The 27,466-nt window shown below is 42.0% G+C and overlaps 1 protein-coding gene across 5 annotated transcripts in view; it reads right to left on the reverse strand.

Annotated features, from left to right (window-relative positions):
• LOC133537103 (glutamate receptor ionotropic, kainate 1) overlaps window positions 1-27,466 on the reverse strand; it is a 132,154-nt gene that overhangs the window by 23,249 nt on the left and 81,439 nt on the right. For 4 of the 5 annotated variants that reach the window (XM_061877967.1, XM_061877966.1, XM_061877968.1 and 1 more), the window contains 4 exons: window positions 17,187-17,368; window positions 16,942-16,995; window positions 6,821-6,994; window positions 1,745-1,888 (listed from right to left, as the gene is read on the reverse strand). In XM_061877967.1, coding sequence (XP_061733951.1) covers window positions 1,745-1,888; window positions 6,821-6,994; window positions 16,942-16,995; window positions 17,187-17,368 — 554 coding nt within the window. Of the gene's footprint in view, window positions 1-1,744; window positions 1,889-6,820; window positions 6,995-16,941; window positions 16,996-17,186; window positions 17,369-20,596; window positions 20,948-27,466 lie in introns of those variants that run through there. The other variant, XM_061877969.1, reaches the window with a different exon arrangement.

Genomic DNA, 27,466 nt, shown 5'->3' on the forward strand with positions numbered 1-27,466 from the left:
TTAAAAATGCATAAAAATAGTGCAAAAAACAAAAAGGTAAAATGGGGATAGGTTGATTGGCAACACTAAATTGGCCCTAGTGTGTGAATGTGAGTGTGAATGTTGTCTGTCTATCTGTGTTGGCCCTGCGATGAAGCGGCGACTTGTCCAGGGTGTACCCCGCCTTCCGCCCGATTGTAGCTGAGATAGGCACCAGCGCCCCCCACGACCACAAAGGGAATAATCGGTAAAAAATGGATGGAAAATACCTAAAATAATAATAAAACATTCTCTATATAAAACACAATTAAGAATACATTTAAAAACCCCAAAAGTAACTAAAATAATATGTTTCCCTAAAGCCTGTTTATGAACAGGCTCTAGGCAATATGCTAACCTCGCATGATATAAAGATGTAATGTTTGCATGTTGCTCACAAGGATATGCCAGTGTTGCAGACATTTATGTGCTACTGTCCCACCCCCTAAAAGTTTGATACTTTTGTTTCTTAAACAAATATGCTAACCTAGCATTATGTAAAGATGTAATGTTAGCATGTAGCTTATAAAGCTATGCCAGTTTTGCTAATTGTATCCTCCTACTCCACTCCCTAAAGGTTTTATTGATTAGTTTTCCTTCAGCAATATGCTAACCTAGCATGATGTTAAAATGTAATGTTAGCATGTCACTCACCTAGCTACGCTAGATCTGCTAATTTAGTTCTCCTGTTCCACTTCCTAAAAGTTTGATCATTCAGTATTTCTTCAACATGCTAACCTAGCATGATGTTCAAATGTAATGTCAGCATTTAGCTCACTTAACTGTGCTAGAGTTGCTAATTGTGTCCTCCTGTTCCAATCCCTAAAAGTTTGATCATTTAGTTTTTTTTCTGTGATTATTTTAGCCTCTAACAATGTTGAAATTTAATGTTAGCATGTTTGATAGATTGAAACGTTTATTAGTAGATTGCACAGCACAGTATATATTGTTGTGATCCGGTTCCCGGATCACATCTTTACTCAATGTTTGAGTCCCTTTTTTGTGTTTTGATAATTTTTTGGACTCTTCCGATCCATTTGTTTGCGCACTTCCTTGTTTGTATTTGTCACCATGGCGAGTTCATTTGCTCCACCTGCACTTACTTTCTGACGCACACCTGTTTTTGATTATTGTGTTAGTATTTAAACCGGCCTGCTACCTTAGTTCTGTCTGGATGTTTTGTTTGCTCCATGCAACAGTTACGTTTGGTATTCCTGTTTTGTATTTACCTTGCTAAGTCCTGTCTTAGCTTCCGCGCGCTCGGCACGCGCTACTTTGGACACTTTGAACTTGACTCTTGCTAACTATTAGCATTTAGCTTCCCGTGCGTAGGCACGTCTTTGCCTTTTGTCAAGTGTTATTTTGTCAGTTTTATATTAAAACAAGCTCTTACCTGCTATCACTCCTAGTCCGAGTCCTGTAGCATCCTGGGGTGGCAACTTCACGCATCATTATGCGTCCCAAATGTACAATTGACCGCTAAATGGTAACAGCCGAATAAGTTTTCAACTTGTTTAAGTCGGGGTCCACGTTAATCAATTCAGTGCTAATCAGTGCTAACACGCTATTGTGCACTTCTGAGCTTTGTGATTAAACAAGGGTTTAGAAAATGACACATGCATGGTTGATGTGATTTCATATGTTGGTTGGATGGATGGATGGATGAATGTGTGTTGGTCCCAAACAGTGGAGCGGGTGCAAGGGGGGTAGGAGAACACCAACTCACGTCTCTCAGCATGTTCATGAAGCGTGCTCCGAAGCGCCAGGGCTTGTGGCGGTGACACTGGAGCGAGCTGACGGTGATCTGGGCGGCCCGTTGCGAGGCCGCCGCCACCATGTAGACGGCGTCGTACATCAGCGACGCCTCCGTCTGCAAAGACACGCCTCCTTTAGCACTCGCCCGCACTTCGGTCACAGGAAATCGCAGTAAGTGTCACACAATCGCAGACAGGAGCGCCAAATTAAAGGTTGCGTTTCCCGGAATAGGCCCTGCGATGAGGTGGCGACTTGTCCAGGGTGTATATCACCTTCCGCCCGATTGTAGCTGAGATAGGCACCAGCGGCCCCACAAGGGAATAAGCGGTAGAAATGGATGGATGGAAGGGGTTTCCCGGAATAGATCTGCTGTTTGCGACTTTCCCTGTGCCTCGTTTCACAACATTACCATGCGGGCTAACGATGTTTACGTTCTAATTCCAAGAACCGAGAAGCTTTTAATGACCCTCATCAAATATGGATAAACAAGTAAACATGGAAATGAAATGAGCTGCTTAACGAGATCCTGGACTGGACAAATATGCAACCTGATTGTTTATGCACTCCATCTATGTAAGTAGGTCACGTCCTAACTCGCTCAAAATGTCCATGGACTCTATTGCCTTCTTCAAAAGCCAAAATGCAGTGAAGTTGTCAGGTTGTGTAAATGGTAAATAAAAAGAGAATACAATGATTTGCAAATCCTTTTCAACTTATATTCAATTAAATAGACTGCAAATACAATATATTTAATGTTCACATTGAGAGAATTTTTTATTTATTTTTTGTAAATATTAGCTCAAATGGAGTTAGATGTCTGCAACATGTTGCAAAAAAGCTGGCACAAGTGGCAAAAAAAAGACTGAGAAAGTTGAGGGATGCTCATCAAACACTTATTTGGAACATCCCACAGGTAAACAGGCGAATTGGGAACAGGTGGGTGCCATGATTGGGTATAAAAGCAGCTTCCATGAAATGCTCAGTCAATCACAAACAAGGATGGGGCGAGGGTCACCACTTTATCAACAAATGCCTAAGCACATTTTTTAAGAACAACATTTCTCAACCAGCTATTGCAAGGAATTTAAGGATTTCACCATCTATGCTCCGTAATATCATCAAAAGGTTCAGGGAATCTTGAGAAATCACTGCACGTAAGCAGCATGATATTATGGATCTTTGATCCCTCAGGTGGTGCTGAATCAAAAAGTGATATCAGTGTGTAAAGGATATCACAACATGGGCTCAGGAACACCTTAGAAAACCACTGTCAGTAACTACAGTTTGTTGCTACATCTGTAAGTGCAAGTTAAAACTCTACTATGCAAAGCCAAAGTCATTTATCAACAACACCTAGAAACGCTGCCAGCTTCGCTGGGCCCGAGCTCATCTAAGATGGACTGATGCAATGTTGAAAAATGTTCTGTGGTCTGACGAGTCCACATTGCAAATTGTTTTTGGAAACTTTTGACGTTGTGCCCTCCAGAACAAAGAGGAAAAAAAACATCCGGACTGTTCTAGGTGCAAAGTGGAAAAGCCAGCATCTGTGATGGTATGGGGGTGTATTAGTGCCCAAGGCATGGGTAACTTACACATCTGTGAAGGCACCATTAATGCTGAAAGGTACATACAGGTTTGGACCTTCCAAGCAACGTTATCATGGACGCCCCTGCTTATTTTAGCAAGACAATGCCAATCCACGTAGTTTCATAGTAAAAGACTGCAGGTACTAGATTGGCCTGCCTGTAGTCCAGACCTGTCTACGATTGAAAATGTGTGGTGCGATATGAAGCCTAAAATAGCAGAAGGGAGACTGTTGAACAACTTAAGCTGTACATCAAGCAAGAATGGGAAAGAATTCCACATCAAAAATGTGTCTCCTCAGTTCCGAAACGTTTACTGAGTGTTGTTAAAAGGAAAGGACATGTAACACAGTGGTTAAAATGCCCCTCTGACAACTTTTTTGCAATGTGTTGCTGCCATTAAAAATCATAAGTTAATGATTATTTGCAAAAAATAACAAAGTTTCTCAGTGTGAACATTAAACATCTTGTCTGTGCAGTCTACTCAATTGAACATAAGTTTATAAACAATTTACAAATCAATGTATTCTCTTTTTATCTACCATTTACACAACTTGACAACTTCACTGCTTTTGTATGTGTAGTTCACGTCATAACTCGTTAAAAAGTCAGTTGACTAAAAGATTTGCTGAAAAAGGGAGTCTTCAAATGTTTTTTAAAAGGGTCAAAACAGTGAAGTTCACAGAAGGACTGCTGCAAGTCATATCAGAGTCTGGGGGCTACATGCCAGGTCTCCCTGGGTTTTAAAATGAGTCATTGGGTTTCTTCGGAGACCATGGCCCGGAGACCGAAGGCTATGGAAAACCAATCAGCAATATACAGAGGGGCCTTAGAAATGCAAAGTCATGACTAAAATCTAAAACCCAATGCAGGATTTGACTGGATGCCAATAGAGACTTGATAAAACGGGGGTAACGTGGGTTGCTCTGGGTCCACCGGTCGAAAGTCTCGCAGCCACATTCGGTACAGTCTGAAGTCTCTTTGGAGTTGAATTGTTGAAACAAGCGAACACAGAATTACAATAGTCAATGCCAGATGAGATGATTCTTTTGAGATTCGATTTTGACAACAAATTTCTCACTGTAGAGATTTTTCTCAGGTGATAAAACCAGTTTTTGACCCTGCGAAGACCCTGATCGAACACAAGTCCAGTACTTGTACTGAGGGGTCCACCATTCAGAGCACGGAAAGTCAGGACTAGAATGTTCAACTCTGCAGAATTTGACTGGACAACTGGATAGAGTGGGGGGGTCACGTGGGCTGTTCTGGGTGCACCAGTCAAACGTCTGGAAACCGCATTCTGTCCAGTCTGAAGTCTCCTTAGAGTTAAATAAAATGGTCAGTACGAGTACGAGACCAGATGAACGCGTTTGAGATACGATTTTGACAACAAATTTCTCTCTTTCTTACAGGCTAATATTATGCTAGATCCACTTGACGGCCAATGCACCGGTCGCCCTGGGGTTGGGGGGGGTCCTTAATGCGGCCCTTTCCAAGGTTTCTCAATGTCATCACACTGGGTTGAGTTTTTCCTTGCCCTGATGTGGGATCTGAACCCAAGATGTAGTTGTGGCTTGTGTAGCCTTTTGAGACACTTGTGATTTAGGGCTATATAAATAAACATTGATTGACTTTAGATATATTTCTCAGCAGTTTTTGGTCAGTTGATGACAGTGACCCTCCAAAGACATCGACTAAACGAGCACAAGCCTCAGGTTTCTGAGGCTGTTTTTTGACAGATGCACCCAGAGCACCGAGGGAGTTCTTGATCAATCAATCAATCAAAGTTGCCCTTAGTCACAAATGTCTAAAAGCCACAACGCCATCCTCAGCTCAGATCCCACATCAGGGCAAGAAAAAACTCAACCCAGTGGGAACAATGAGAAACCTTGGAAGGGACTGCAGATGTGGGGATCCCCCCTGGGTGACCGGTGGAATGGATCCCCAGTGGATACAGTTAATATTGTGAGATTCCAGTCCATAGTGGGGCCAGCAGCAGATCATCTTGCATGTAGACAAGTCAGGGCGCAGACGTCACCGACTGATGCTAAAGGAGTGGTCATCCTGGGTCCAGACTTCATGAGAAAGTCCCGTCTATTGGAGGACCAGCAGGGGATCTTCTTGAATGTAGACAAGTCAGTGCGCGGAGACGTCACCAACTGATGCATAAGGAGTGGTCGCCCCGGGTCCAGACTTCATGTGAAAGTCCAGTTCATTGGGATTGATCAGGAGGATCTGTTCGTCGGGAGCAATGATCAGAGTTTCCGTTTTGCCAGAATTGATGTACCAAAGTCTGGCATCCTTTGACCCAAAATACTTGTCGAACATTAGCGGATGTGTTCCTCATTTGTCAGATACGTTTTTTCTCACTCCAGTTACGATTAGTATCACCAAGTCTAGAGGCCAAATCCTGGAAAGGCATTACTTCCCAGCGTCCAACAAGACTGCATTGTAGTTATTTATTAAGGCATTGAATCGAACGTAACTGGATGATGAGAAACAAAACGTCTTCTGACCCCGGATTTCCACAGGATGTGTAACGGCAGCTGAACGGTGCCGCCACGGATGGTCCATGGTGCAGGGAAATAGCGCAGACCTTTACAGATCTTGCTAACCCCTGCGTGATCACGTGTTAAGGGGAAGTTGTTGTGTCCAAATAAAACCAGGGCTGCCAGTTACAGCTACCGAACGGCAACACCGTGGAACGTCTGGAGATTTGCCATCCTTCCATACCCAAAGGCGGGCATCTGTGGCAGCGATGGCTCCACTTGACTTGTTGAAAAGGTGACCGTTTTTCCGTCCTTCCATAGCCCAAGACGGCCGTCTGTGACGGCGATGGCTCTACTTGACTCGTGGACAAGACAACAGTTTTGCCGTCCTTCCATACCCAAGGCGAACATCTGTGACGGCGATGGCTCCACTTGACTTGTGGAAATGACGACCGTTTTGCTGCCCTTCCAGACCCAAAGATGTGACGGCGATGGCTCCACTTGACTTGTCGAAAAGACTACAGTTTTGCCGTCCTTCCATACCCAAGGCGAACATCTGTGACGGCGATGGCTCCATTTACTTGTGGAAATGACGACCGTTTTGCTGTCCTTCCATACCCAAAGATGGGCGTCTGTGACGGCGATGGCTCCATTTACTTGTGGAAAAGACAACCGTTTTGTCGTCCTTCCAGACCCAAACGTGACGGAGATGGCTCCACTTGACTCGTAGAAAAGACAACAGTTTTGCTGTCCTTCCATACCCAAAGACGGGTGTCTGTGACGGCAATGGCTCCACTTGTGGAAAAGATGACCGTTTTGCCGTCTTTCCAGACCCAAAGACGGGCGTCTGTGAGGACACTGGCTCCACTTGACTCATAGAAAAGACAACAATCTCACCGTCCTTCCGTACCCAAAGCCGGCCCCTTTTTTGAACGCGCTTGTTATCATGTCAGTGTTGGAGCTCCCGAATCTTACCGTCATCATGCCCTCCATCATTCCCGTCTCAGCCTTGGAAGGAGCCTGCAGTCGCTCCATGGACCAGCGCTCCACCACCGAGGCCACCTGGGGGTTGTCGATGTTGAGCAGCCGGAAGCCTGTCATGTTGACGCCGCTGTAGCGGTACGGCTCCAGGTCCAGCGCAAACAAGTCCTGCGGAAACGCAGCCTCACTTTTAGCACAATTCTGTAAAAAAGAACTAGCATGCTAACATACCAAACTGAAGTGTTTACCTGTTCAATTATCTAAAAAGGTTAGCATGCTAACAGTACTATGCTAACATGCTTACATTAAAATGAGTGTAATACAAAAAATATATGACATTGAAGTGTATACCTGCTAAAATATCTAAAAAGTTTGGCATGCTAACAGTACTATGCTAACATGCGAAAAATAGCATTCTTACATTTGAAATAAGTCAAATATAAACAAAATGACACTAAAGTGTATACCTGCTAAATTATCTAAAAAAGCTAGCATGCTACCAGTACAATGCTAACATGCAAAAAATAGCATGCTTACATTTAAAATGAGTGAAATACAAACATATATAACACTGAAATGTATACCTGCTAAATTATCTAAAAAAGCTAACATGCTAACAATACTATGCTAACATGCGGAAAATAGCATGCTTACATATAAAATGAGTGAAATACAAACATATATGACACTGAAGTGTATGCCTGCTAAATTATCTAAAAAAGCTAGCATTCTACCAGTACTATGCTAACATGCCAAAAATAGCATGGTTACATTTAAAATCAGGGAAATACAAACATATATGACACTGAAGTGTATACTGCTAAATTCTCTAAAAAAGCTAGCATACTACTAGTACCATGTTAACATGCCAAAAATAGCATGCGTACAGTTAACATCAGTGAAATATAAAACATATATTCGTTTTGAGGAAAATAACATTAGAGGAATTGTTACAACGTGTAAATGGAATAAAACAAACAACATGTTTACTTGACCCTCTTCCTGGGAAACTGATCAAGGAGCTCTTTGTATTATTAGGTCCATCAGTGCTAAATATTATAAACTTATCACTTTCCTCGGGCACTGTTCCCCTAGCATTCAAAAAAGCGGTTATTCATCCTCTTCTTAAAAGACCTAACCTCGATCCTGACCTCATGGTAAACTACCGACCGGTGTCTCACCTTCCCTTTATTTCAAAAATCCTTGAAAAAATTGTTGCGGAGCAGTTAAATGAACACTTAGCGTCTAACAATCTATGTGAAACCTTTCAATCCGGTTTCAGGGCAAATCACTCCACGGAGACAGCCCTCGCAAAAATGACTAATGATCTATTGCTAACGATGGATTCTGATGCGTCATCTATGTTGCTGCTCCTCGATCTTAGCGCTGCTTTCGATACCGTCGATCATAATATTTTATTAGAACGTATCAAAACACGAATTGGTATGTCAGACTTAGCCATGTCTTGGTTTAACTCTTATCTTACTGATAGGATGCAGTGTGTCTCCCATAACAATGTGACCTCGGACTACGTTAAGGTAACGTGTGGAGTTCCCCAGAGTTCGGTCCTTGGCCCTGCACTCTTCAGCATCTACATGCTGCCGCTAGGTGACATCATACGCAAATACGGTATTAGCTTTCACTGTTATGCTGATGACACCCAACTCTACATGCCCCTAAAGCTGACCAACACGCCGGACTGTAGTCAGCTGGAGGCGTGTCTTAATGAAATTAAACAATGGATGTCCGCTAACTTTTTGCAACTCAACGCCAAAAAAACGGAAATGCTGATTATCGGTCCTGCTAGACACCGAACTCTATTTAATAATACAACTCTAACATTTGACAACCAAATAATTAAACAAGGCGACACGGTAAAGAATCTGGGTATTATCTTCGACCCAACTCTCTCCTTTGAGGCACACATTAAAAGCGTTACTAAAACGGCCTTCTTTCATCTCCGTAATATCGCTAAAATTCGCTCCTTTCTGTCCACTAAAGACGCTGAGATCATTATCCATGCGTTTGTTACGTCTCGTCTCGACTACTGTAACGTATTCTTTTCGGGTCTCCCCATGTCTAGCATTAAAAGATTACAGTTGGTACAAAATGCGGTTGCTAGACTTTTGACAAGAACAAGAAAGTTTGATCACATTACGCCTGTACTGGCTCACCTGCACTGGCTTCCTGTGCACTTAAGATGTGACTTTAAGGTTTTACTACTTACGTATAAAATACTACACGGTCTAGCTCCATCCTATCTTGCCGATTGTATTGTACCATATGTCCCGGCAAGAAATCTGCGTTCAAAGGACTCCGGCTTATTAGTGATTCCCAAAGCCCAGAAAAAGTCTGCGGGCTATAGAGCGTTTTCCGTTCGGGCTCCAGTACTCTGGAATGCCCTCCCGGTAACAGTTCGAGATGCCACCTCAGTAGAAGCATTTAAGTCTCACCTTAAAACTCATTTGTATACTCTAGCCTTTAAATAGACTCCCTTTTTAGACCAGTTGATCTGCCGTTTCTTTTCTTTTTCTTCTATGTCCCACTCTCCCTTGTGGAGGGGGTCCGGTCCGATCCGGTGGCCATGTACTGCTTGCCTGTGTATCGGCTGGGGACATCTCTGCGCTGCTGATCCGCCTCCGCTTGTGATGGTTTCCTGCTGGCTCCGCTGTGAACAGGACTCTCGCTGCTGTGTTGGATCCGCTTTGGACTGGACTCTCGCGACTGTGTTGGATCCATTGTGGATTGAACTCTCACAGTATCATGTTAGACCCGCTCGACATCCATTGCTTTCCTCCTCTCTAAGGTTCTCATAGTCATCATTGTCACCGACGTCCCACTGGGTCATTATTGTCACCGATGTCCCACTGGGTGTGAGTTTTCCTTGCCCTTATGTGGGCCTACCGAGGATGTCGTGGTGGTTTGTGCAGCCCTTTGAGACACTAGTGATTTAGGGCTATATAAGTAAACATTGATTGATTGATTGATATATGACTGAAGTGTATACCTGCTAAATTATCTTAAAAGGTTAGCATGCTAACAGTACTATGCTAACATGCGAAAATTAACAAGCTTACAATTAATATGAGTGAAATACAGAAAAATATGACACTAATGTGTATTCCTGCTCAATTTTCTAAAAAAGCTAGCATACTACCAGTACAATGCTAACATGCCAAAAACAGCATGCTTACAGTTAAAATGAGTGAAATACAAAATATATATGACACTTAAGTGTATACCAGCTTAAATTATCCCCCCCAAAAAATGCATGCTAACAGTACTATGCTAATAGGCCAAAAATAGCATGCTTACATTTAAAATGAGTATAATACAAATATATAGGACAGTGAAGTGTAGACCTGTTAAATTATCTAAAAAAGATAGAATGCCAAAATGCTAACTGTAAAATGCGTCAAGTACCAGAATATGTAACTCTAAGGTGTGTACCTAAAAAAATATTTTTTAAATGTTAGGATGCTAACATTAACATGAATCAAGCACGAAAATAGGACTGAGGTGTGTACCTACAAAGTGTGTACACCTGTACAATTAGCAAATAAATTAGCATGGTAATCTTAAAATCCACTTTAATGTTCTTTGGCCTGCAGTGTAAACACAGTCTACGCTGCCATTTTCTTTGTTTACTGTAAAATCTACAGGTATTTTTAAAAATGTCGATAACGTGTGATCCTGATACATTTATATTACTCACTCTTACACGTGGCCCTCTGTACGTGCTATCCTAATGTAATCAAGCTAGTGTCGTTAGCATTAGCTAATAATGTCTGTGTTAGTATATTTAACTTACAACGGCATTATTTTTGTATCGTTTCACTTTCACAAATTCATCAGTGAATTCATCAAAACGTCACCATGGAGTTATTGAGTCTGTTTAGCTAAATAGCTCCATGACCATGACTTCTGTTTTGTTTGATCATTCGTTTTACTGCCCTGTTACAGATGCCGTTTGGAAACAGTTAAGGTATGGAAATAAATATTTCTGTGTAAATAACTCATTTCACAATATATATATCTGCGTTTTATAGTCTGGTGCGGCTTATATATGGAAAAACATTTTGACTTCTACAATTTAGTGGGTGTGGCTTCTATATGGATTTTTGTTCGCTCACGACAATTATACAAATAGTTTTAGAGAAAAAAACAAAGCAAAAACACTGAATAGGTGTGTTATTGTTTGTGCTATGGTGCCATCTTTCGGACAAGTTCGCACACTGCAGCTGTTGTATAAAATTCCTGCTGTGCCGGACTGCATTTTCGCTGTCCATAGCGTTTCTACTCTTCTGGATCATTCATTCGTCGCTCCAAGCAACGTTTGTAAGTTTTACAATATAACTAAAACAACTCTTACTTACTATAGTGTCCCATGTGTGATGTCTGTAGGAGTGTTTTTATGCATATTTGTACGTGCTATTGTAAGTTAATTGTTAGCATTACCAAAATGTTAACGTGGAGTTATTAAGTCTGTTTAGCTGATTGGAGAGCTAGCTTGCGCAGCTAGTGGGTCAATGATCATGACTTTTATTTTGTTTGATCAGCCGTTTTACTGCCCTGTTACAGACACCGTTTGGAAACTATTAATGCATGTGAAAAGAAATATTTCTGAGTTAATACCGCATTTCACAACATATATACCTGCGGTTTGTAGTTCAGTGCGGCTAATATATGGATTTTTCTTTGCTGGCGAGCATAATACAAACAGTTTTAAAATAAACAAAGCAACAAAGTGGGCAGCCGAAGGCAGGGCACTTGGCTGTCCGATCCTCGGCTACAGAAGCTAGCTCTTGGGACGTGGAACGTCACCTCACTGGGGGGGAAGGAGCCTGAGCTAGTGCGCGAGGTAGAGAAGTTCCGGCTGGATATAGTCGGACTCACCTCGACGCACAGCAAGGGCTCTGGAACCAGTTCTCTCGAGAGGGACTGGACCCTCTTCCACTCTGGCGTTGCCGGCAGTGAGAGGCGACGGGCTGGGGTGGCAATTCTCGTTGCCCCCCGGCTCAAAGCCTGCACGTTTGAGTTCAACCTAGTGGACGAGAGGGTAGCTTCCCTTCGCCTTCGGGTGGGGGGGCGGGTCCTGACTGTTGTTTGTGCTTACGCACCAAACAGCAGTTCAGAATACCCACCCTTTTTGGGTACACTCGAGGGAGTACTGGAAAGTGCTCCTCCGGGTGATTCCCTTGTCCTACTGGGAGACTTCAACGCTCATGTTGGCAACGACAGTGAAACCTGGAGAGGCGTGATTGGGAAGAATGGTCGCCCGGATCTAAACCCGAGTGGTGTTTTGTTATTGGACTTCTGTGCTCGTCACAGTTTGTCCATAACAAACACCATGTTCAAACATAAGGGTGTCCATATGTGCACTTGGCACCAGGACACCCTAGGCCGCAGTTCCATGATCGACTTTGTAGTTGTGTCATCGGATTTGCGGCCTCATGTTTTGGACACTCGGGTGAAGAGAGGGGCGGAGCTTTCTACCGATCACCACCTGGTGGTGAGTTGGCTACGATGGTGGGGGAGGATGCCGGACAGACCTGGCAGGCCCAAGCGCATTGTGAGGGTCTGCTGGGAACGTCTGGCAGAGTCTCCTGTCAGAGAGAGTTTCAATTCACACCTCCGGGAGAACTTTGAACATGTCACGAGGGAGGTGCGGGACATTAAGTCCGAGTGGACCATGTTCTGAACCTCTATTGTCGAGGCGGCTGATTGGAGCTGTGGCCGCAAGGTTGTTGGTGCCTGTCGTGGCGGTAATCCCAGAACCCGTTGGTGGACACCAGCAGTGAGGGATGCCGTCAAGCTGAAGAAGGAGTCCTATCGGGTTCTTTTGGCTCATAGGATTCCGGAGGCAGTGGACGGGTACCGACGGGCCAAGCGGTTTGCGGCTTCAGCGGTCGCGGAGGCAAAAACTCGGACATGGGAAGAGTTCGGGGAAGCCATGGAAAACGACTTCCGGACGGCTTCGAAGCGATTCTGGACCACCATACGCCGCCTCAGGAAGGGGAAGCAGTGCACTATCAACACCGTGTATGGTGCGGATGGTGTTCTGCTGACTTCGACTGCGGATGTTGTGGATCGGTGGAGGGAATACTTCGAAGACCTCCTCAATCCCACCAACACGTCTTTCTCTGAGGAAGCAGTGCCTGGGGAATCTGTAGTGGACTCTCCTATTTCTGGGGCTGAGGTCGCTGAGGTAGTTAAAAAGCTCCTCGGCGGCAAGGCCCCGGGGGTGGATGAGACCCGCCCGGAGTTCCTTAAGGCTCTGGATGCTGTGGGGCTGTCTTGGTTGACAAGACTCTGCAGCATCGCGTGGACATCGGGGGCGGTACCTCTGGATTGGCAGACCGGGGTGGTGGTCCCTCTCTTTAAGAAGGGGGACCGGAGGGTGTGTTCCAACTATCGTGGGATCACACTCCTCAGCCTTCCCGGTAAGGTTTATTCAGGTGTACTGGAGAGGAGGCTTCGCCGGATAGTCGAACCTCGGATTCAGGAGGAACAGTGTGGTTTTCGTCCTGGTCGTGGAACTGTGGACCAGCTCTATACTCTCGGCAGGGTTCTTGAGGGTGCATGGGAGTTTGCCCAACCAGTCTACATGTGCTTTGTGGACTTGGAGAAGGCATTCGACCGTGTCCCTCGGGAAGTCCTGTGGGGAGTGCTCAGAGAGTATGGGGTATCGGACTGTCTTATTGTGGCAGTCCGCTCCCTGTACGATCAGTGTCAGAGCTTGGTCCGCATTGCTGGCAGTAAGTCGGACACATTTCCAGTGAGGGTTGGACTCCGCCAAGGCTGTCCTTTGTCACCGATTCTGTTCATAACTTTTATGGACAGAATTTCTAGGCGCAGCCAAGGCGTTGAGGGGTTCCGGTTTGGTGGCCATGGGATTAGGTCTCTGCTTTTTGCAGATGATGTAGTCCTGATGGCTTCATCTGGCCGGGATCTTCAGCTCTCACTGGATCGGTTCGCAGCCGAGTGTGAAGCGACCGGAATGAGAATCAGCACCTCCAAGTCCGAGTCCATGGTTCTCGCCCGGAAAAGGGTGGAGTGCCATCTCCGGGTTGGGGAGGAGACCCTGCCCCAAGTGGAGGAGTTCAAGTACCTAGGAGTCTTGTTCACGAGTGGGGGAAGAGTGGATCGTGAGATCGACAGGCGGATCGGTGCGGCGTCTTCAGTAATGCGGACGTTGTATCGATCCGTTGTGGTGAAGAAGGAGCTGAGCCGGAAGGCAAAGCTCTCAATTTACCGGTCGATCTACGTTCCCATCCTCACCTATGGTCATGAGCTTTGGGTCATGACCGAAAGGATAAGATCACGGGTACAAGCGGCCGAAATGAGTTTCCTCCGCCGGGTGGCGGGGCGCTCCCTTAGAGATAGGGTGAGAAGCTCTGCCATCCGGGAGGAGCTCAACGTAAAGCCGCTGCTCCTCCACATCGAGAGGAGCCAGATGAAGTGGTTCGGGCATCTGGTCAGGATGGCACCCGAACGCCTCCCTAGGGATGTGTTTAGGGCACGTCCAGCTGGTAGGAGGCCACGGGGAAGACCCAGGACACGTTGGGAAGACTATGTCTCCCGGCTGGCCTGGGAACGGCTCGGGATCCCCCGGGAAGAGCTAGACGAAGTGGCTGGAGATAGGGAAGTCTGGGCTTCCCTGCTTAGGCTGCTGCCCCCGCGACCCGACCTCGGATAAGCGGTAGATGATGGATGGATGGATGGACAAAGCAACAAAACTGAAAATGTGTGTTATTCATTGTGCTGTGCCGCCATCTTTTGGACGAGTTTGCACCCTGCGGGTGCTACTTTGCCCTTCTTTTTAAAGAACTTTGAACCGGAAGTAAAAGTGCTGTTCTGTCTTACCGCCGTCCATAGCGTTCCTACTCATATGGATCCTTCACTTATCACTCCAAGCAATGTTTGTAAGTTTTACAATATAACTAAAACAATTCTTACTTGCTAAAGCGTCCCATGTGTGATGTCTGTAGGAGTGTTTTCATGCATATTTGTACGTGCTATTTTAATGTAATCAAGCTAGCGTTGTTAGCATTAGCTAATATGCTACGTTGCTCACATGTTTACGAGTGTCTGTGTTAGTATGATCAACTTACAATGGCATTCTTTTTGTATTGTTTCAGTTTCACAAATTCCTCAGTAAATTCCCCAAAATGTCACTGTGGTGTTATTGAGTCTGTTTTGCTGATTGGAGAGTTAGCTTGCGCAGCTAGTGGGGTCATGACCATGAGTTCTGTTTAGTTTGATCAGCGGTTTTACTGCCCTGTTAAAAACACCGTTTGGAAACAATTAAGGTGAGTAAATGAATATTTCTGTGTAAATAAGTCATTTAACAACATATACAGTGGGGCAAAAAAGTATTTAGTCAGCCACCGATTGCTCAAGTTCTCCCACTTAAAATGATGACAGAGGTCTGTAATTTTCATCATAGGTACACTTCAACTGTAAGAGATAGAATGTGAAAAAAAAAATCCAAAAATTCACATTGTAGGAATTTTAAAGAATGTATTTGTAAATTATGGTGTAAAACAAGTATTTGGTCACTTCAAACAGACCTGTAACTTATTCTTTAAGAAGCTCTTCTGTCCTCCACTCGTTACCTGTATTAATGGAACCTGTTTGAACTCGTTATCTGTATAAAAGACACCTGTCCACAGCCTCAAACAGTCAGACTCCAAACTCCACTATGGCCAAGACCAAAGAGCTGTCGAAGGACACCAGGAAAAGAATTGTAGACCTGCACCAGACTGGGAAGAGTGAATCTACAATAGGCAAGCAGGTTGGTGTGAAAAATTCAACTGTGGGAGCAATTATCAGAAAATTAAAGACCACTGATAATCTCCCTCGATCTGGGGCTCCATGCAAGATCTCATCCCATGGGGTCAAAATGATCATGAGAACGGTGAGCAAAAATCCCAGAACCACACGGGGGACCTGGTGAATGACCTGCAGAGAGCTGGAACCAAAGTAACAAAGGTTACTATCAGTAACACACTACACCGACAGGGAATCAAATCCTGCAATGCCAGACGTGTCCCCTGGCTTAACCCAGTGCATGTCCAGGCCCGTCTGAAGTTTGCCAGAGAGCACATGGATGATACAGCAGAGGATTGGGAGAATGTCATGTGGTCAGATGAAACCAAAATATAACTTTTTGGTATAAACTCAACTCGTTGTGTTTGGAGGAAGAAGAATAGTGAGTTGCATCCCAAGAACACAAACATACTGTGAAGCATGGGGGTGGAAACATCATGCTTTGGGGCTGTTTTTCTGCTAAGGGGACAGGACGACTGATCCGTGTTAAGGAAAGAATGAATGGGGCCATGTATCGTGAGATTTTGAGACAAAACCTCCTTCCATCAGTGAGAGCTTTGAAGATGAAACGTGGCTGGGTCTTCCAGCATGACAATGATCCGGGCAACAAAGGAGTGGCTCCGTAAGAAGCATTTGAAAGTCCTGGAGAGGCCTAGCCAGTCTCCAGACCTCAACCCCATAGAAAATCTGTGGAGGGAGTTGAAAGTCCGTGTTGCTCGGCGACAGTCCCAAAACATCACTGCTCTCGAGAAGATCTGCATAGAGGAATGGGCCAAAATACCAGCGACTGTGTGTGCAAACCTGGTAAAGACCTAAAGTAATCGTTTGACCTCTGTTTATGCCAACAAAGGTTATATGACAAAGTATTGAGTAGAATTTTTGTTATTGACCAAATACTTATTTTCCACCATAATTTACAAATAAATTCTTTAAAATTCCTACAATGTAAAATTTCTGGATTTTTTTTCACATTCTGTCTCTCACAGTTGAAGTGTACCTATGATGAAAATTACAGACCTCTGTCATCATTTTAAGTGGGAGAACTTGCACAATCGGTGGCTGACTAAATACTTTTTTGCCCCACTGTATACCTGCAGCCAGTGCGGCTAATATATGGAACATATGTTGATTTCTCTAATTGAGTGGGTGTGGCTTATACACAGGTGCGCTTTATAGTACGAAATGTAATCTTTGCATCTCCGGCAGGAAGCACGTATCTAAAATTGTCATGTGCCTTAGGTTGCTTTAAAAAGGACTGTGCCGTGGTTTTGGCGGTTCCTTACCAGAGTGGTGAAGAAGAAGTGATAATATTCCGTCATCATCCCCATGGACAGGATCTACAGGGGTCACAAGAGGTCAAAAGACGCACTCATTGAAGCGAGCGTGCGTGCAGATTGTGCCGCCGAAGGCGTGTGCGTGTCGCTCTGCTGGGATTTGGGTACAAACAGGATTTCTGAAGGGGACGAGAGGCGGACTAATCTTGCCCACAGTAAGCCAAGGAGGAAGGGAGTAATGTTGAGTGGGTGACCTGCTTGAGCACGTCAGCCGAGGTCTGATAGGAGCAGTCGAAGATGACGTAGAACTCCTTGCCCTTCTTCATCTCCTTCAGGAGCGGCCGCGCGTCTTTGCTTCCCATCGGCAGCTGGCGGATCTTGATCTTGATGCTGTACCTGGACGGCGCTTTGATCAGCTCTTGCAGGCGAATCAGACCTGGAACACAAACAGGTCTCATGGGCACGGCTGTCAAACTCATTACAATAGCAGGTACAAATATGCATGAAAACACTCCTACACACATGGGACACTTTAGTCAGGAAGAATTGTTTTAGTTATATTGTAAAACTTACAAACCTTGTTTGGAGTGATGAATGAAGAATCCATACGAGTAAAAACGCTATGGACGTTTTTTACTTCCGGTTTAGGGCATTAAAGGGGAACATTATCACAATTTCAGAAGGGTTAAAACCAATAAAAATCAGTTCCCAGTGGCTTATTTTATTTTTTGAAGTTTTTTTTTAAATTTTACCCATCCCGGAATATCCCAAAAAAAGGCTTTAAAGTGCCTGATTTTTGCTATCTGTGAAGCCACCGTCCATTTTCCTGTGACGTCATCCAGTGATGCCAATACAAACAACATGGCGGATACCACACCAAGATATAGCGACATTAGCTCGGATTCAGACTCGGATTTCAGCGGCTTAAGCGATTCAACAGATTACGCATGTATTGAAACGGATGGTTGGCGTATGGAGGCAGATAGCGAAAACGAAATTGAAGAAAAAACTAGCTAGCAAATAGCTATTGACGCTATTCGGCCATGTCTGCCTTAGCATCGCCAGTAAAATGTGCAGACCAAACGATCGGGACTTTCGCAATAACACTGGAGCAACTTCAATCCGTCGATTGGTAAGTGTTTGTTTGGCATTAAATGTGGGTGGAGGGAAACGCTGGATGGAAATACAGCTACAAATGTAGATACAGCTAGCCTGAATAGCATGTTAGCATCGATTAGCTGGCAGTCATGCCGTGACCAAATATGTCTGATTAGCACATAAGTCAATAACATCAACAAAACTCACCTTTGTGATTTAGTTGACTTTATCGTTGGAAATGCATCTGCTTTGAGTGTCGCAGGGTATCCATTCATCTCTGTGCCATGTCTATCGTAGCATCGCCAGTAAAATGTGCGAGGGACTTTCGCATTTCATGACACTGGAGAAACTTAAATCTGTCGATTGGTAAGTGTTTGTTTGGCATTAAATGTGGATGGAGGGAAAGGCTGAATGCAAATATACAAATGAGGCATAACGATGCAATACCTACATACAGCTAGCCTAAATAGCATGTTAGCAACTATTAGCATACCATGCTAATCAATGCACATTCTACGTAAATCAACTTGAATCCGTCCCTGATCGTGTTGTTACACCCTTTCGACAACACACCGACGAGGCATGATGTCTCCAAGGTACCGGAAAACAGTAGAAAAAACGGAAAATAACATAGCTGATTTGACTTGCTACGTGTGATGTGTTTGAGAAAAATGCGTTGACTACCTAGGTGACGTCTCGTTTTGACGTCATCGCCCCGAGAGCAAATAATAGAAAGGCGTTTAATTCGCCAAAATTCACCCATTTAGAGTTCGGAAATCGGTTAAAAAAATATATGGTCTTTTTTCTGCAACATCAAGGTATATATTGACGCTTACATAGGTCAGGAAGTACATTTTCAACACGCACTCATTATAATACATTACAAAAAAAAGTATTTAAATGGAAATAAATAGTCAAGGACAGTAAATAATAAGCCTCAATAAAGTATGTTATTTTTCTTACAAAATGCGTTTTGACCAAAACATACTATACGATGTAACATACAAAAAAATGATATTATACATATAATAACTCCACGGTGACGTTTTGGGGAATTTACTGAGGAATTTGTGAAAGTGAAACAATACAAAAATATTGCCATTGTAATTTAATAATACTAACACAAACACTTGTAAATCTGTTAGCATATTAGCAACGCTAGCTTGATTACATTAGGATAGAAGGTACAAATATGCATGAAAACACTCCTACAGACATCACACATGGGACAATTTAGTCAGTAAGTTTTAGTTATATTGTAAAACTTACAAACCTTCCTTGGAGTGATAGATGAAGAATCCATACGAGAAGAAACGCTATAGATGGTTTTACTTCCAGTTTAGGGCATTAAAGCAGGAAGTACATTTTCAACCCGCACTCATTATCATACATTACAAAAAAAATGTATTTAAATTAAAATAAATACTCAAAGCCTGGAAATAATAAGTGTCAATAAAGTATGTCATTTTTCTTACTAAATGCGTTTTGACAAAAATAATACTATACGATATACAAAAAATCTATATTATATAACTACACGATGACGTTTTGGGGAATTTACTGAGGAATTTGTGGAAGTGAAACGATACAAAAATAATGCCATTGTAAGTTAAAAATGCTAACACAAGGTGTTGGCATATTAGCTAATGCTAACGACACTAGCTTGATCACATGACAATAGCGCGACAAATATGCATGTAAACACTCCTACAGACATCATACATGGGACGTTTATGTCATGGTCCACGTCTTGGACCATGACATGTTCTGTCTTGTTTCTGTTTTGTTATCACAGCCTGTTTTGTATTTGACGTCTTTAGTTCCCGGTGGCACTTCCTGGTTTGTTTCGGTTGCCTAGTTACGCATTTAGTGTCACCTGTTCCTTGTTTTTGATCACGCGCACCTGCCCCTGATGATTTCTGCCCCTATATATGCCTGTCTATGTTTGCCTTTCGTCCTCGGACTTTAGTTTGCTTCACGCAACAGATGACGTCGCATTTCCCCATTGTGGTAAAATACTTTTTGTTTTACGATTAGCTTCCATGCTATTTTGTTTGTTTGCTTGTCCCTAGTTTACATACTAGCGCTTTTTGTTCATTCTAGCTTCCACGCTAGTTCTGTTTTTTTTGTCTTTAGTGCCTTGTGCAAGTGTTTTTTCTTCGTAGCTTGTTTTGTAATATTAATAAATCATTATCCTTACCCTCACGCTGTATTGTATCCTACGCTGCACCCACGAGAGAACAATTTGTCACTACGATGCCAGAAAGACGTCACAGTTTAATTGTTTTAGTTATATTGAAAAACTGTCAGGACTATGACATGGATTGGATTTGCTCCTTCGACGCAGAGGGATAACAGGACGAGCCAGGCGTGAATTCAGGTACATGATAATTTATTAATACACTAAATACAAAAATAATCAAAACAAAGGGCGCTCACAAGGAGGTATATTACTAGACTACAAAATACAAACAGGAAACAAAAACACTAGCACGATAGGATGAATGAACTATGAACAGAAACAGCAAGATGGCATGACTATAAAGAACTAAAACAAAACACTTACTGTGACCAAAAACAGGAGGCAAGAATAGCAAGGTGCGTGGCAGGTGATCGTGGGCATGGAGAATGAGTGGCATATGTAGGCAATGCAATAGCAGGCATGAAGGCAGAAAGCAAATAGCAAAGTTCCCAGGACGAGGATAGAAACCGAATGGTATAAATAGCAGCTATGATGATTAGAAAAAGGTGTGGGACTGAGGGCTGGGCGTGACTTGGAGACCAGGTGGAAACTAATGGGTTACTATGGAAACAAACAAAACCAGGAAGTGTAAAACGGGAAACAAGAGTCCAAAAACAAAACAAACATGATCAAACTTAAAACTAAATTACAGGCATGACAAAAACTTACAAACGTTGCTTGGAGTGATGAATGAAGCATCCATTCAAGTTAAACGCTATGGACAGTTTTACTTCCGGTTTGGGGCATAAAAGCAGGAAGTACATTTTCAACCCGCACTCATTACCATACATCACAAAATGTTTTTCTTAAAATGAAAATAAACACTCAAGGCCTGGAAATAATAAGCCTCAATAAAGTATGTTATTTTTCTTACTAAATACATTTTGACGAATAAAATACTATACGATATAATATACAAAACATTTATATTATATATATATATGTATGTATGTATGCATGTATATATATATATATATATATATATATATATATATATATATATATATGTATATATATATATACATATATATGTATATATATATATATATATATGTATATATATATATATATATATATATATATATATATATATATATATATATATATATATATATATATATATATATATATATATATATATATATATATATATATATATATATATATTAAGGGTGTGTGAAAAAATCGATTTGAATACGTCGTGCGATTCAGAATCGATTCTCATTTTGGAAAAAAATCGATTTTTTTATTTTTTATTTTTATTTTTTTTTCTCAATCCAACCAACCACTACACAGCAATACCATAACAATGCAATCCAATTCCAAAACCAAACCTGACCCAGCAACACTCAGAACTGCAATAAACAGAGCAATAAATATGTAGCTCAACTTCAAATCTGTCGATATAAAGTTATTTTTATATGTTTTATGGCCTTTTTTTCCCCCCAAAACCCTGTTTTTTATGGCAAGAACACAAAACATGCAATATTTTTTCCTCAAAAATGTTTTTAAGTAGAATAATTGATGTGAAGTAATTGTAGCCTTGAATAGGTCAATAATTCATAACAACACTTTTTAAAATTTTGTTATTATTGTTACGGCGCACACGCAGTCTGCTTCTCCCTCCTCGGCAGGAGCACTAGAGCAGACTTCAGCAAATTAAGCTTCTCAATCTGGCCCGTCGCACATTCCCAAATAATTTTTTTAGATCTTTAAGATGAAAAGTGTAGCTGCTATTTTGATGTGAAGTGATGTTTTCTAATGACCGTAAGTCTTGAACTATACAAAGTATTTCATTGATTGGAATCTGTGCTTTTACATTATATAATAGTTACTATGGTAAATTAAATCACAGATTTTTACAACAAAGTTTTAAAGCTTAGTTATATATCAGATATATCAGATTATGTGTTTTGTTCTTTTTTACCCTTCACGTTCATATTTTGCTGTGTTTGTTGCATATTTGTTGCGTTTCGTTTAAATGTAAAATATATTGATCGAGAAGGGGTGAGATGTACATATGTTGTCAATATTCAGTGTTTTATCGTTCTTAGTTAATATAGTAAATCCCACATTCATGTATATTCTCATTCAGTATTTTTTTTAAAAATTCCATTCCGCTTTTTAATGGCGGTCTGTCATACCGTTTTTAGCATTCAATCAGACATGATTGGGAGGTTTTGTATTAGTGTTCCTAAAAAACAGATATACCGGCCCCCAGACACATTTTTTTCTCTAAATTTAGCCCCCCGAGGCAAAATATTTGCCCAGGCCTGACCTAGAGGCTCCGCTGCAAGCACCACAGGACACGCCCACACACGTGCCTCCACAGCCGGAGGCAATCCTCAATCAACACACCTGGACTTGAAAAAATTGCAGCAGCATAAAGGCTCAGTCTGCTGACTGCTCCACACCGAAACGTAGACCTGACTCAGTAAGCTTCACGTCTCTGGCTCCTCTCCTTTAGAGAGAGAGAGCTATACTGGGGCGGTATAGCTCGGTTGGTAGAGCGACCGTGCCAGCAACTTGAGGGTTGCAGGTTCGATCCCCGCTTCCGCCATCGTAGTCACTGCCGTTTTGTCCTTGGGCAAGGCACTTTACCCACCTGCTCCCAGTGCCACCCACACTGGTTTAACTGTAACTTAGATATTGGGTTTCACTATGTAAAAGCGCTTTGAGTCACTAAAGAAAAGCGCTATATAAATATAATTCACTTCACTCCTTTAATTAATGGCAAACACACAAAATAGGCAATGTTTTTTCCCAAAATTTATTAATTATAGTTATTTGTTACTTTGCCAAAAAAGTAGTTGAACTACTCTCTAATAAACGTAAATAATTACGAGAGGCAGAAGTTAAATGCCTTTCTTAAAAAAAACAAAATCAACTTAAAATATCTGGGATACACAGTTGAGATGTTTCATGAGTGCAGAGCGTGTGCCTTTAAGAGGCGGTGCCTGTTGCTAAGCAACATGTGACGTCAGCGCCCAGACAGAGCAGCATCAGCTCAGCTATATTTGTGAGCTAGGACTTGTAGTTTGTGGGCAGTTACTCTGTTGAGTTTTTGCATTGGATTGTGTTAGCGCTTATTATTAATCCGCCATTTTAAAAAAGTGTCCCAGATTACCCAGAATTCCCAGTTTTGCGGGTAAATTCAAACTGTTACTACGTCAACATTTTTCAACCGATTGGAAAAGTTCCAACACCGACTCATTCATATAATCCATGGCAATTGTGGTAGTATCTATGTTTTTCAAACATTGCCAAATTTCCAGGAAATCCTCGTTCAAATTAATGGACGTACGTATTCATAGGGAAGTGAATTATATTTATATACTGTAGTTCTACAATTCCCCAACATTTTCTACATGTTATGCCTTTTTTTACCCAACTCCAACCTTTCAACCATCCAAACACACTTCTCTTCCAATATAAAACATATTGTCCCTTTTCCAAAATTCCCTTTGTCCCGCATTTTCTGGTAATGTTCTCCCTATTGACAATGATTGAATACAATCTCAACTGATTTGAACCGTTCCATCATCCACACACTCCACTCACCCTGGAAATTCAAGCCAGCATGTTTCCTGGTTCCCAAAAATGTCCTGATTACCAGGAATTACCCCGTATTGAAAATAAATGGGCAATATACAAACCTTTCCATATCCCACATTTCAAATCCAGTTGGAACCGTTCCAACATCAACACACTCCACTCAACCTGGAAAATCAAGCCACCAGGTTTCCCTGTTTATAAAATTCCCTGATTACCCAGAATTACCAGGAATTTACCTTCATTGATAATGAAAGGGCAATATACTGTACAAACATCTTCATATCCCACATTTCTCAACCGATTTGAAGTGTTCCAACATCCACACACTCTAATCATACTGGACATTTAAGCCAGCAGGTTTACCGGTTTGTAAAAATCTCTTATTACCTGTAATTACCAGAAATTTACTCCCCATTGAAAATGAAAGGGCAATATACAAACATCTTCATATCCCACATTTCTTGACCGATTTGAACCGTTCCAACATCCACACAGTCAACTCATCCTTGACATTCAAGCCATGTTTCCCAGTTCCCAAAAATGTCCTGATTACCAGGAATTTCCCTGTATTGAAAATAAATGGGCAATATACAAACCTCTCCATATCCCACATTTCACATCTGATTAGAACCGTTCCAACATCCACACACCCCACTCGCCCTAGACCAGGGGTCACCAACCTTTTTGAAACTAAGAGCTACTTCTTGGGTACTGATTAATGTGAAGGGCTACCAGTTTGATACACACTTAAATAAATTGCCTGAAATAGCCAAATTGCTCAATTTGCCTTAATAAATAAATCTTTATATATATATAAAAATATATATTAAAAAAAAAAAAAGGGTATTTCTGTCCGTCATTCCGTCGTACATTTTTTTTCCTTCTACGGCAGGTTTTTGGGCAAGAATAAATGATGAAAAAAACACTTAATTCAACGCGAAAAAAATGAAAATTTAATTTTGAAACATAGTTTATCTTCAATTTTGACTCTTTAAAATTCAAAATTCAACTGAAAAAAAAAATGAAGAGAAAAACTAGCTAATTTGAATGCTTTTGAAAAAATTTCAAAAGTAATTTATGGAACATCATTAGCAATTTTTCCTGATTAAGATTAATTTTAGAATTTTTATGACATGTTTTAAATAGGTTAAAATCCAATCTGCACTTTGTTATAATATATGACAAATTGGACCAAGCTATATTTCTAACAAAGACAAATCCTTATTTCTTCTAGATTTTCCAGAACAAAAATTTTAAAAGAAACTCAAAAGACTTTGAAATAAGATTTAAATTTGATTCTACAGATTTTGTAGATTTTCCAGAATATTTTTTGGGAATTTTAATCATAATAAGTTTGAAAAAATATTTCATAAATATTCTTCATCGGAAAAACTGCAGCTAAAATGAAGAATTGAATAAAAAATCATTTATTATTCTTTACAATTAAAAAAAAATACTTGAACATTGATTTAAACTTTCAGGAAAGAAGAGGAAGGAATTTAAAAGTTAAAAAGGTATATGTGTTTAAAAATCCTGAAATCATTTTTAAGGTTGTATTTTTTCTCTAAAATTGTCTTTCTGAAAGTTATAAGAAGTAAAGTAAAAATATAAATGCATTTATTCAAACAAGTGAAGACCAAGTCTTTAAAATATTTTCTTGGATTTTCAAATTCTATTTGAGTTTTGTCTCTCTTAGAATTAAAAATGTCGAGCAAAGCGAGACCAGCTTGCTAGTAAATAAATACAATTCAAAAAATAGAAGCAGCTCACTGGCAGGTGCTGCTATTTGAGCTATTTTTAGAACAGGCCAGCGGGCGACTCATCTGGTCCTTACAGGCTACCTGGTGCCCGCGGGCACCGTGTTGGTGACCCCTGCCAATCAAGCCACCAGGTTTCCCTGATTACACAGAATTACCAGGAATTTCCCCCCATTGATAATGAATTGGCAATATACAAACATCTTCACATCCCACATTTCTCAGCCATCCACACACTCCAATCACACTGTACATTCAAGCCAGCAGGTTTCCCGCTTTGGAAAATTTCCTTATTATCTGTAATTACCAGGAATTTACCCCCATTGAAAATGAACAGGCGATATACATATATCTCCATATCTCACATTTATCAACTGATTTGAATCTCCACGCACTCCACTCACCTTGGACAATCAAGCCAGCATGTCTCCCGGTTTTAAAAAATCCCTGATTACCCATAATTACCAGGAATTTCCCCCATTAAAAAAAAAAAATTAAAGGGCATTATACAAACCTCACCATGTACCACATTTCTTAACCGATTTAAACCGTTCCAACATCGACACACTCCACTCACCCTGTACATTCAAGCCAGCATTTTACACGATCCTCAAAAGTTCCTTGATTACCAGGAATTTCCCCCTTTAGCGACGTAGCCCGGTCCTTACAAAAAACATCACTAAGGGAGTGATATTCGTCAAAAATCAATGAAAGATTAGGGGGCTGAAGCCTCGGAAGAATGACAGGTTTAGTGGGAGACGAAGTGGAGCGCAAACAGAGGCTATGAGAAAAAATACTCCAAATAGTAACTTAAGTGTGGTCCAGTCTATACTGGGACTGTGACGTTGCAGCAATGGAAGTCCAAGAACTACGGGTGCTGAACGAGACGGCATCATCAGAAAATTAACCTCCTCACGGTGATTACCAGAAATAAGGAGGGATGTGGTGTGTGTTTGATGAGTAATATTAGCCAGGTGACGCCCATCAAGTGAGCTAACATTCTTAATCAATCAATCAATCAATCAATGTTTATTTATATAGCCCTAAATCACAAATGTCTCAAAGGACTGTACAAACCACTACGACTACGACATCCTCGGAAGAATCCACATAAGGGCAAGGAAAACTCACACCCAGTGGGCAAGGAGAATTCACACCCAGTGGGACGCCAGTGACAATGATGACTATGAGAAACCTTGGAGACCGAAGGCAATGGATGTCGAGCGGGTCTAACATGATACTGTGAAAGTTCAATCCATAGTGGCTCCAACACAGCAGCGAGAGTTCAGTTCAAAGCGGATCCAAGACAGCAGCGAGAGTCCCGTCCACAGGAAACCATCCCAAGCGGAGGCGGATCAGCAGCGTAGAGATGTCCCCAATTGATACACAGGCGAGCGGTCCATCCTGGGTCCCAACGAACGGTCCATCCTGGGTCTTGACTCTGGACAGCCAGTACTTCATCCATGGTCATCGGACTGGACCCCCTCCACAAGGGAGGGGGGGACAGAGGAGAAAAAGAAAAGAAGCGGCAGATCACCTGGTCTAAAAAGGAGGTCTATTTAAAGGCTAGAGTATACAAATGAGTTTTAAGGTGTGACTTAAATGCTTAATACGTTCAGTACACACAGAAGGAATATTTAAAAACTCCACAAGCCCACTGTCAATAATGTTTTCATCAGCCCCTGAGTCAATTAGTGCCTTAATAGGACAAGAAACCCCCACCCATGACAGAGTACCTTCCACTTGAAGTCTTCCCACCATAGAGGATGCAGACGTCACCACAGGAGCAGGCGGCGAAGTTGGGAATCTACCCTGCATAAGGTCTCGGGTGGACGTGAAACGGCCCCCAGTAGGCCACGGAGGACAGCAAACAACGACGTGT

Source organism: Nerophis ophidion, linkage group LG18 (genome assembly GCF_033978795.1).
Source record: "Nerophis ophidion isolate RoL-2023_Sa linkage group LG18, RoL_Noph_v1.0, whole genome shotgun sequence".
NCBI lineage: Eukaryota > Metazoa > Chordata > Actinopteri > Syngnathiformes > Syngnathidae > Nerophis > Nerophis ophidion.